The sequence below is a fragment of the Dama dama genome, chromosome 21, assembly GCF_033118175.1.
Source record: "Dama dama isolate Ldn47 chromosome 21, ASM3311817v1, whole genome shotgun sequence".
NCBI classification, from domain to species: Eukaryota; Metazoa; Chordata; class Mammalia; order Artiodactyla; family Cervidae; genus Dama; species Dama dama.
The window spans coordinates 16,644,724-16,657,143 of NC_083701.1; the positions used below are offsets into that span (position 1 = coordinate 16,644,724).

The 12,420-nt window shown below is 43.5% G+C and overlaps 1 protein-coding gene across 4 annotated transcripts in view; it reads right to left on the reverse strand.

Annotated features, from left to right (window-relative positions):
• The window catches only part of FAM91A1 (family with sequence similarity 91 member A1), a 40,101-nt gene extending 38,263 nt beyond the window's left edge, over positions 1 to 1,838 (reverse strand). For 3 of the 4 annotated variants that reach the window (XM_061123249.1, XM_061123251.1, XM_061123248.1), the window contains exon 1: positions 1,681 to 1,838. In XM_061123249.1, the coding sequence (XP_060979232.1) occupies positions 1,681 to 1,752 (72 nt within the window). In that variant the 5' untranslated portion in view covers positions 1,753 to 1,838. The remainder of the gene's footprint in view (positions 1 to 1,680) is intronic. The other variant, XM_061123250.1, reaches the window with a different exon arrangement.
• Between the last annotated feature and the right edge of the window lie 10,582 nt (positions 1,839 to 12,420).

Consider the following 12,420-nt stretch of genomic DNA (forward strand, 5'->3'; position numbering starts at 1 on the left):
GAAAAGTGGAAGCTTATCCTAAGCTAAAACATCAATTCTTTTAATTGATGTTACCAAAAGAAGTTTTAATTTAATGTTATGTTTGTACCAGATTATAACAATTTGGAGATTATTTTTAATAGTTGTGACTAAGGTTTAGAAAGGCTTTTGCCAACACTAATTAAGATCGATTATTTCTGTTGGACATAATGGAATCAGCCATCTCGTATCTATTAAGCTACATTTATTGTTGTGAAAGGAAGAGTAAACATGGAAACAAAGGATTACTGGTTCTTCCAGTTGTCTTGCCATATGCCACACAAAACTCTAAAAACAGATAGTGTCCATCAAGGTCCTCATTCAAGCTTAATAAGAGAAACTTATTCCTCCAGGTTTAGGGCTTTCTTCTTCCTGCTCAAGATAAACGTCACAAGGGCAGCCCCTGCCACCCAAGAATTCAGAGTTCCTTAAATTTATCTTTCCACTTTCTTGGGTTTTGGTATCTTGAAGTGAAAGCATTTTCTCTGCCACATGATACAGTGCCAGAACCTTAAATTATTCATTACCTGGAACTAAGACCCCAAGCTGAGAGAGGAGGCAAAGTAACAATCTTTATACCATCACCACCACCATCCCAAACCCTCCAAATATGCCAGTGTTCAGAACCAATGGAAAACAAAATTTCACTCCCAACCAAGTAAAACGGTGGGAACCTGAAGGTCAACCAATGACCAGAGAAAAACAGTGCCTTCTCTACAGCATTCATCACTTCCTTCATAAGCTTCAACACCACTCGCCATACCACGTATTTACTCATTTGTTTACTGTCTTTCTTTTCTAAAACGTTAAGCTCCATGAAGACAGGGCTTTCCTTGTGTTGACTGCTGCAAATTACCTGCACCTAAAACAAGGCATAGTACATAGTAGGTGTTAAACAGGTATCTGGGAAACTGAGTAAAAATGACACTTAAGCATTTGAGAACTATTTCTGAGGGGGAAAAAAAGACCAAACCTCCTTGTCACTCTCTTGTTGCAACATCTCTAATAAACCCATCTCTTTGGGAGGCTAAAGTCCAACAAAAGAAAGCAAGAAAGCTCTTCAAAATCCGGCCCTGACAGCTCCCACCCCCAAGCACTAACCAAGCCCCTCCTCCAGACAGTGAAAGCACGCTTTCACTCATCTAAGCTTTTTAAAATGACTTTCTCTCTCGTTGGAAAATCTTTAATCCCCCTCTTTTCTAGCTATCTCTTACTTGTCTTTTAAAACCCATTTTAAATGCCTCTCCTACACATCCTCCCGATGCTCCATTGACAGTTTCTGAGTCCCCTATACTATGATGCTGGTTCGTGTGAGCAGCTATCAGCCTGTAACGCAGTCATTTGTTTCTCGTCTCTTTGCCACCATCCCCAAGTTCTCAAGATCAGGAGCTGTGTTTCAAATTTGTTTCGAAGGTTAGTCTAGCCCAGTGCCTGGTGAAACGGAGACCGCGTGCGAAGGCGCCAGGCGAATCCAGCGGACACCGTGCCATCCCATTTCGCAACAGCCCCATCCTGCCCTTGTGGCCCCAGAGCCACCCCCTCCCCATCCGCGGGCTTGGGGTCGGTTAAATCCAGACCTTTAGCGGGGGCAAGGCCGGGAGTGAGCCCAGAAGCGCGCGAGCAGGTGGCGGCAGGGCGGGACCGGGTCCCCAGCTTCCGTACCTGCCTCACGTTGGCCGGCAGCTTGCTCCAGGGGTAGTTGTGCCGGATGTGGAACTCCACGTCTATGTTCATGATGCCGGGAGCCTGGGCGGGCGGCAGCGGCCGGGATCGCCGCTGGCACGACGCCTCCCGCCTGCCAGCCCTCGGCCCGTCCGGGGAGCTCGCGGGAGGCCCCGCGACTCACACTGCGGACGGCCCAGGCTGCCCCATGGCCTGGGCTCCCGACAGCTCGGCGCGGCCCGGGCCACGGGGCACGGGAGCAGCGGAGAGGGGCGGCCGGACACCTCGGCGGCTCCAAGTTTCTTCCTAGTTTCGGGCTGGCCGGAAATGGCTTCGGGTGTGCGTCACTTCCGCTCGCCGGAGTGGGGCCGAGGGGCGGGGCCGGGACTGGCCTGCTGCCCAGCCCCCTGCACCCAAGTGGACCAGGTTGGTGGAGCCGGGTGGTACCCGGATAGTGACTCTGTGACCGCGCGCCCCGTATCCCTCTGTTAGTCTCTGGATGAATCAGTTCGGTTTGTAATGTCATTACTGGATGACCCACTTTCCCCAAATGTGAGCCCGGGTGGCCCTGGAGCAAGCGGTTACAGGCACCCGGCTGGGATACCTAGAAGGAACGACTTGGGATGGGGGCCATGGTCGACTTTTAAAAGTGCAAGAGCAGTGAGGTCCCGGGGGCCCCCCCAGTAGCCAAGGCTGAACCGAGGCCAGGGGGAAGGGGTCCAGGTCATGAAGGAATGTGTGAGTCAGCTGTCCCCAGAGTGGAGTGGTGGAGCAAGGGGCTAGTGATCCTTCACGCCACCTGGTAGTTGTTGCATCTTGGGCAAGAGAAACAACTGGGCTGTCCTTCAAAGGTCCAAATTCTTATTTTGTTTTGCGGACTGCCCTGCAGCTTGCAGGATCTTAGTTCCCCCACCAGGGATTGAAGCTGGGTCCTCAGCAGTGAATGGCACAGAGTCCTAACCACTGGACCACCGAGCAGTTCCCACAAAGGTCCAGATTCTTACATTGTAGGACTTCAGGGAACTGAATGTTAAACAGCTGGTGCTGTTGTGGGAGAGGCTGCGAGAGAATCTAAGATAAACATTCTTGCATACAGCTGCTCTACTCCTTACAAGTGTCTCCAGAGTCACTTTTAAAAGGCAGAAATTCAGCCTATCTTAATTTCAATTCTATTGGGAAGAAATTTGTGAACACTTTCGTCCAGAATTTGTTACACTGGCTTAGCAAATTCATGATCTTTGTTACTGGCAAGTAGCCATAGACCAGTTCAGTATTTTTGTGACTAGATTTCAGTTTTAAACAATGGTTTTAAATAATATTCTATTACACACATGCCAGATATATAACTCGGAAAGTTTTATGATGCCTAGGGCACAGCACAGCAGCAAGCCAGTCCAACACATAGCAGAGACCTCATTATGTCTGATGAGTTGAAACAAATGGGCTTCCCAGGTGGCGTAGCGGTAAAGAATCCTCCTGCCAATGCAGGAGATGCAGAAGACATGGGTTCCATCCTTGAGTCAGAAAGATCCCTTGTAGGAGGAAGTGGCAACCCACCCCAGTATTCTTGCCTGGAGAATACTATGGACAGAGGAACCTGGTGGGATACAGTCCATAGGGTCACAAAGAGTCAAGAGTGGGACATGACTGAAGCAACTGAGCATGCAGGCATGCACTGGGTCTTCTTAATTGCAGCACGTGGGATCTTTTTTTAGTTGCAGCATGTGAATTCTTGGTTGCCAGTAGCGTATGGGATCTAGTTCCCTGACCAGAGATCAAACCCAGGCCCCCTGCATTGGGAACTTGGACTCAGTCACTGGACCATCAGGAAAGTCCCCATGGAGCCTTGGTAAATAGTAATGTCCATCCTTTTAGAGGTCCTTGACTCAGGCTTCCAGTCATTTCTGCTTCAGTAGGACTTTGCCATTCAAGTTTCAGAGAGGTCAGAAACTGCAGAGTGTTAGAAGCCCCATCCCAGAAGCTACCATTCAAATTAACTTTATGGGTAAACAATATGTTTAAAATTACAAGTGCAATGAGATTTGGTCTTCTCTGGCTTTACCAGTGTGGACTAAGGAAAATTACTCAGGTGTCTTGAGCAGCTGTCCTTCAGAAAGACTACAGAACTATTTCATTCCCACAACTTCAATAAAAATAAGGAGCAGAAACAACCTGAAAGTAGGGAGTTATCTGGTGGTCTAATTTCACGGTCTCCGGAATATTACTCCCTGTGGTCGATAGATTAATGACTCCCAAAATGTCTGTGTCTCAATCCCCGGAACCTGATAATATGTTAACCTCAGGAGGCAGAAGGGACTTTGCTGATGTGATTAAGCAAAGGATCTTGAGATGGGAGATTATCCCAGATTATCCGAGCAGGCTCAATGTAATCCCAGGGTCCTTAGGAGAGGGAGGTGGGGAAGCCAGAGTCAGAGATGAAGATGTGACAACTGAAACAGAGGATGTAGTGACACAGAGCCACAGGGCAAGGAACATGGATACCTTCTTGGATCTGGAAAAAAAAAACAGATTCTCCGCCAAAGCTTCCAAAAAGATCCTAGCCTGGCCAACTCATTTTGGACTGCTAATCTCCAGAACTCTTAAGATAATGCATTTGTGTTGTTTTATGCCACTACATTTGCAATAATTTGTTACCATGTCCATAGGAAATTAATATCCTCCCACACCAATCAAGTACTCCAACACTCAAGCAGCTGATGCATCAAATTTCATAATTAAATCATTTTAGTTGAAGTATAAATACCCTTGGAACTTCCCAGGTAGCACAGTGTTAAAGAATCTGCCTGCCAATGCAGGAGATGCAAGAGACTGCGGGTTCAATACCTGGGTCAGGTAGAGCCCCTGGAGGAGGCAATGGCAGCCCGCTCCAGTGTTCTTGTCTGGAGAATCCCATGGATGAAGGAGCCTGGTGGGCTACATAGGTCATAGGTCATAAGCTTCATAGGTCGCAAAGAGTCAGACATGACTGAGTACACAGGCACACACAAATACTCTTAGTGGGAATACAACCTCTCTAGCCTTATCGTTTTTTATTATAGACAAGCTATCACATCTTTTTGAAAATATATATATATTGCCACGTGTCAGCTTTGCTCTAGCTGTGGCGTGCAGGCTCAGCAGCTGCGGCACACGAACTTAGTTGCCCCATGGCCTGTGGGAGCTTTGTTCCCTGACCAGAGATCGAACCCACGTCCCCCGCACTGGAGAGTGGATTCTTAACCACTGAACCACCAAGGAAGCCCCTGTCACATCTTTTTCTGAGAGGCAGTCTGAAAGAGAAAGAGCCTGAGGATGAAATGAGGCCAGGGAACCACCAGTGGCGGAGGAAAAGGTAGCTAAAGAAAGGAAAGAGGAAGTCACTGTGAACATTTCCTGTTTCACGGTTCTGTCTGCGCCTGGCCTGGGCCTTGGTTTTGCCTCCTGAATGTGCTTTGTTCTGTTCCATGAACCAAGGCATCCCCCCGGCCTAGCTTGTTCCCACCCCACGGCTTTGGCCCTTGCTGTGCCCTTGACCTTGAATGCCTTTCCCCAGACCTCTGTGTAGCAGGTTCCCTTCATTCCACCCCCTGTCACTTAGAGTGACCTTCGCCAACTTCCCTGTCCAACCTAGCCACTGCTCCCCCTTCTCTCTCCAGCCTATTATCTTGGTTTATTTCTTTGTTGCAAAGAATTGCTCTTTTGACATTATCCTGCATGATTTCTTGTTTATTTTCTGTCTCCCCAGCAAGAATATTATCTCCATGGAAGAAAGAAGCTTGTCTATCTTGTTCATCAGTCTATCCCCAATATGTAGATTTATGCCGCACACATAGGAAGCGCTCGATAAATGCCACTGAATACACGGAACGAGTGAATAGGTTGTGAGACAGGGAGCTCGGCTCGGAGCTCTGTGATAACCTGGGGTTGGGGGGATGGGGGCAGAGCTGGGAGGGAGATTCAAGAGGAAGGGGATCTATGTATGCTTACGGCTTGTTCACATTGTACAGCAGAAACCAACACAACATTGTAAAGCATTTAATTATCTTCCAATTAAAATAGATTAAAAAAATAAAAAAGCAGAGGCTGAAAAGTCTCAGCCCTATGGGTGGTCACACAACCAAAATAAATAAATAGCTAACAGCACATCTCCAGTCCTCCTCAGCCACCTTTTACTTTAGTTTTCTCCATAATGTTTATTATCATTTAATATATTTCATATTTCTCTTCATTTTTAAAATTGTCTCCTCAATTAGAACTTGAAGCACCCCAGAGGTGGGAGCTTCTCTCTGCTTTGTTCTCAGCCATGTCCTCAGGCTTAGAACAGCACTTAGTATTGAATAAATGAATAAATACGGCCTAGGGAGTAGAAATCCCATTAAAAAAAAAAAATACGGATTTGGGGATTCTCTTAAAAATGTGGTAAATTCCAGAGCATTAGACCTTCTCAGGTCCACGTTCTTCACCACCCCCGCCTCTGATAGGAAGCTGTCAGTTGCGAAAACCATCTCGCTTGTACGTTATGTCAGGAAAGAGAAGTACTTCCCCAACCTCGTCTCTGTGTTAAGTGGTAAGTGAAGAAAATGAATGCTAGACTTGAAGGCCAAGCTGTCCATCCTCATCTGCACTATAGACCTCAGAAATACCAAGACATTTAGAATTCCCTAAACATGCCATGCCATTTACTCTCTTTGGGTCTTTGCATGCAGAATACCCCTGTCTAGAATGCTTTTCCTCCTTCTCTGCCTGAAAACCTTCTCATCCTGACACTGTGAATGGAACACTGAAGAATCAAGAGGTGAGGATGGAGAGGTAGGAAGAAGTACCATCATATGGGACCATTGTTCTCTGCATTAAAGAGTTTCTAACAACCTCTTCTACAAGTGATGGAAAACAAGAGCTGTCTGTTCTAGAAAGAAGCACAGAGATCCTTTGCCACATACCCTGTGAAAGATTAATATTATACGTTTATATATAAAAAAAGAGAATGTTATATTTCTGCCATCTGCAGTCTGTGTTTAGAATATTTGTGGTCTGACGTGGCCATGAATACTGTTCCAGCATCAAGCCACGTCATCTCAACTCCGGGGCTGAGCAATTGTAATCATTAAGGTGCCCACTAGGGGCTGATCTCACACAACATTTCTACTCCTACAACCTCCAATTTCTATACGTCCCCATTTCTGTTGACTTTTATGCAAACCATTCTCTCAGGCCTTAAAGTTCCTGCAATTCTTTCCCTAATTTGTCTCCAGTATCTGATAGCACCAAATATGTCCTTGGAAACTGATGGATTTCGGATTGCTGAGCAGTGGTCCGATTGAGGTTTGTACAATCTCAAGGTCACACTGAGCCTCAGGTTCTGTGTTCCTTGGTACCTCAGGCAGACATGGTAAAGTCAGTCAGCTACAAGGCATGGTTTATCCTTCACTGAAAATACTTTCACAGTATCCATGATGGGGAATAAAATCACACTTTCAAGTGAATAGGATTTGTGAATTTCTCAGTAGGCATTCAACTTTTTTTTAAGAGTTTGGACTGTGTGCTCAGTCGTGTCCGATTCTTTGTGGCTCCATGGACTGTAGCCTGCCAGGCTCCTCTGTCCATCAGATTTCCCAGGCAAGAATACTGGAGTGGGTTGCCATTTCCTACTCCAGGGCATCTTCCCGACCCAGGGATCAAACTTGTGTCTCTTGTGTCTCCTGCATTGACAGGTGGATTCTTTACCACTGTGCCACCCGGGAAGCCCCAAAGAGGTTGAACTAGCTGGAAAAATAACTCTAGAGGTAAAAGGGACAAGATTATAAAAGCCAATAGAAGTGAGGAAGTATCTGGAGAGTTTCATTTTTTCCCCTTTACTTCATCAAATTAATTTAAGTGGATAAGATACAGAATAAAAATTTTAATGTCATTTTTTAATGGAGGGAGAGGGCAGTTTTATGAGCATGAAAAATCACCTGAGGTGTCTTTTAAATTTACTAACATCCAGACCTCACACCAGAGCAATTATATCAGAATTCCTCAGCTGGAGTCCAGGAAATGCATGTTTGTTTTTTTTTAATATTTCCTGGTGACTCAAAGCATTGGCTCGAAGTACAGTGTTGACACCACTTCTCAGGCCTCTTTGGACCTCAGGCACTCAATTAGCACATGTTAGAATAAATTTGTCAAATGAAGAGGCTATCAAAGATGACTTCTAACGTCCATTCTAACTCTATAGTTCAGTAATCCCATGCCCAATCATAATACAGTTTTTTCATACACAAAATAATCCCCCCAATCTAGACTTTTCCATACAAGAAATAAGCAGGCATCTATTCAACATACCCACTCCAGTATTCTTGCCTGGAAAGTCCCATGGACAGAGGAGCCTGGTGGGCTACAGTCCATGGGGTCACAAAAGAGTGGGACATGAATAAACAAGCGACCTGAATAAACTTAGTGACTGAATAAACAAGATCAGGGAAATAATTTCTCTACCCCTTGATAGCCATTGGGAGAGCTATGAGATAAATGAAGAATTTCTTGCTATTGGACTAATATGGAAATAATCTGAGTTTGTGTTACATATATGGTATGTGTCCATCTCAGATCTTTTTAGCTTATTTGGGTATATTGTCACAATGGCTTAGAACTTGGCTGAAATGGAATATTTTTGTTTCCTTCTACACTGTGTCACTCAAACTTTACACCTTGAGCAACACATAATCTAACTGTCCAACAAGAAATACAAGTTTATCTACTAGTATGATCTGTGATCAAGGATCAAATTAAGTATAATACGACTGTTTCATGACCTCTGTAAATGAGATCTCAGTGTGAGATAGGGTACTTTCTTGGCTCCCATTATAGCTGATCCCAGGAAGAATGGAAATTGGTTCTTTCTTGGCCCAGGTCTATGTAAGCATTTGCTCTCTCACTTTACAGAAGTAAATTCTCTTTCTTTAAAAATTTGCAAAGATTTAATTCAATGTCATTAGTGACCATATCGTCTTAGAATTTGTATAGCCTCAATGCATAGTAATTTCTTTCTTTCTTTTCCTTTTAGAAGATATTACTGAATCCTGTATCAGGTGAAAGGTAGGCCCAGGAGAGCAAAATTCAGGAAAAAATTAATCAAAAAAGTCAAGATCATCCATTTGCCTTTGAGCAAATAAGGATGATTACAAAGAAAGTCAAGATTCATTTTTTGAAATTTTTAAAAATGGGATTTTTGAGTCCAAATAAGATAACAGTCGAAAAACAAGTTTGTTGAGAAAGAATTTCCTGAATTATTTTTATTTTAGTTCCTATTGGCATATCTTGAGGAGAAATGGAATAGGAAGATGAAATATTCCTGGTGGAGGGTCGCTGACTAGAAACCGTAGCCGTGTGAGACGGCTGCATTTAAACAGAAACAGACCAAATCAGGAGTAACATATACCTGAAATTAGCACTATCATAAATCAACTATACTTCAATTTTTTTAAAGAAGAGTATCTTAACTGGTAGATTTAAGACCCTACCCCCTGCACACATACTACCCAGTGGGGTGAGAGGGTCAGGATGAACTGATCCACCTTCAAAAATAAAGCAGCTACAGTATTTGTCAATATGAATGGTCATGTATGAACATTCTCAACCCCTAAATAACTGCCAGCTTTAATCTGAGCTCGCTTATTTTCTGCACAGAAGAGACAAAGAACAAGACTGAACTGGAGGGTTATTCCCTCACTTAATTGGATGGAATATAAAGAATACAAAGATGGGCAATAGATAACATGTGGGGCCAGGGTAAGGAAGTGGCTCTTCTGATTTCACCTTCCGGAGGCAATCAGGGAGGAGGTGACTTTTGTTGGGCTTTGATGCTTGAATAGATCTGAAGGGATTGGAAGGAAGGTTTTGGCTGGCAGAGAATGCTATGGGAGATGCCATGGAGGCTAAGGCACAGTAAAATAAAAAGAATTAGGTGATGCTATTGCTTGATCATCGAAAAAGCAAGAGAGTTCCAGAAAAACATCTATTTCTGCTTTATTGACTACGCCAAAGCCTTCGACTGTGTGGATCACAATAAACTGTGGAAAATTCTGAAAGAGATGGGAATACCAGACCACCTGACCTGCCTCTTGAGAAACCTGTATGAAGGTCAGGAAGCAACAGTTAGAACTGGACATGGAACAACAGACTGGTTCCAAACAGCAAAAGGAATACATCAAGGCTGTACATTGTCACCCTGCTTATTTAACTTATATGCAGAGTACATCATAAGAAACACTGGGCTGGAAGAAGCACAAGCTGGAATCAAGATTGCCGGGAGAAATATCAATAACCTCAGATATGCAGATGACACCACCCTTATGGCAGAAAGTGAAGAGGAACTAAAAAGCCTCTTGATGAAAGTGAAAGAGGAGAGTAAAAAAGTTGGCTTAAAGCTTAACATTCAGAAAACCAAGATCATGGCATCTGGTCCCATCACCTCATGGGAAGTAGATGGGGAGACAGTGGAAAGTGTCAGACTTCATTTTGGGGGGCTCCAAAATCACTGCAGATGGTGATTGCAGCCATGAAATTAAAAGATGCTTACTCCTTGGAAGGAAAGTTATGACCAACCTGGACAGCATATTAAAAAGCAGAGACATTACTTTGCCAACAAAGGTCCATCTAGTCAAGGTTATGGTTTTTCCAGTGGTCATGTATGGATGTGAGAGTTGGACTATAAAGAAAGCTGAGCGCCAAAAAATTGATGCTTTTGAACTGTGGTGTTGAAGAAGACTCTTGAGAGTCCCTTTGACTGCAAGGAGATCCAACCAGTCCATCCTAAATGAGATCAGTCCTGGGTGTTCATTGGAAGGACTGATGCTGAAGCTGAAACTCCAATACTTTGGCCACCTCATGCGAAGAGTTGACTCATTGGAAAAGACCCTGATGCTGGCAGGGATTGGGGGCAGGAGGAGAAGGGTACGACAGAGGATGAGATGGCTGGATGGCATCACCAACTCGATGGGCATGAGTTTGGGTAAACTCCGGGAGTTGGTGATGGACAGGGGGGCCTGGCGTGCTGCGATTCATGGGGTGGCAAAGAGTCGGACACAACTGAGCGACTGAACTGAACTGAACTGACTGATTGCTTGACTGTGGTGTCTAGTGAGATTTAATGATTTAATGACCAGAAAGCCCCACCTGATTTGTCTTTTCATAGCTCTTCAATGTTTTATGATGTATTATTACATCATGAACATAGTATTGATCATCATACCGAAAATCCTAACAACCGTATTCAAATACAGAGAATGGACCTAATCTATAGTCTATCCTATTTTTACATAGAACACCCTCTCTCACCCACACATGCAAATTCTTGATGTGACCAAACAATAAGTCAAGGAAAGAAACAGGTACTGGCTTAAATATTTTAAAAGATTGAGTTCACTTGTCATTTCTTGCCAAGTGTACAGCCACTGGATTCTAGAAAAATGAGAAGCTGGTTATTCATTTTATAAGTAAACCACAAAGTTAAAGATTCACCACCTATTGCATTAAAAACCAATAGCTGGTACAAGCTGGTACTGTGTATTTATTTCTGATATGAGAAATGAGACACACCTGCTATTAACAAATAATGACATGATACTGTGGAAGAATACCCAGGAAAAACATACCAGGGCAACTTAGTCACATCATTTTATCATGTTGGTAATTATTCCTAGGCTTCTCGCTGAGAGACTTCAGAATTCTCTAGGCCAGGAGTTCTCAACTGGGGGCAATGTTGTCTCCAGGGGACACTGGACAATGTCTGGAGACATGTTTGGTTATCACAACTGAAGAAGATATACTGGCATCTAGTGGGTGAAAGCCTGAAATGCTGCCCTAAAATGCATAGGACAGCTTCTCACACACACAATAATTATTTGCTCAAAATATCAATAGTGCCAAGGCTGAGCAGTCTCTTTGGCATGAAAATGAGTACTCTAAAAGCACTCATCCCCAAAATTCTGACTCCAAATCCTAGGTCAGTTCTGCAGCTTTTTGGTGCAATCACTGTACAGGAATCCACACACACCCTAAATTACACAGTCGTCAGGTAGAGAGTAGTGGCCTGAATTCAGATCCTCATTTGACTCTTTACTAAGTAAACTCTCATTGTTTAACCCTCTTGGGCCTTAGGTCCCCTATCTGTAAAATTGGGAAAATAATAGTAACTATCTCATAAAGTTGATATGATGTGTAAGTAAACAAACAAAAAAGTTTTTAGAACAGAGTCTTGCCCAGAATGCTAAATAAATGTAAAATTCTGTATTATTAATATCAATTTTATCATAATGATCACCATCATCATTACTTAGAACAAGGCAAAATATTAAGATTTGTATTTATCTAATTTCCAAAAGTGCAGTCATTTGAATAATAATTTTATTATTTCCAATATCATCTAAATTACTGTTTAGATTTTTAACTACTTAAAATAGTTTAAAGTAATTAAACCTTAACTACTGTTAAGATTTTTCTTTAAATTGTCACACTTCATACTCTTTATAAACTTATCCTGTCCTTTGCTGTTTGATGTCTTAACAGTACTGTATTTTCCTAATGCACATAAAATAATGCCACGCTATTCGCGGCAAACTGGAGTAGGAAATGGCAACCCACTCCAGCATTCCTGCCTGGAGAATCTCATGGACAGAGGAGCCTGGCGGGCTACAGTCCATGGGGTCGCAAAGAGTTGGACACAACTGAGTGACTAACACATCAAAGCAAAGGTTTTGT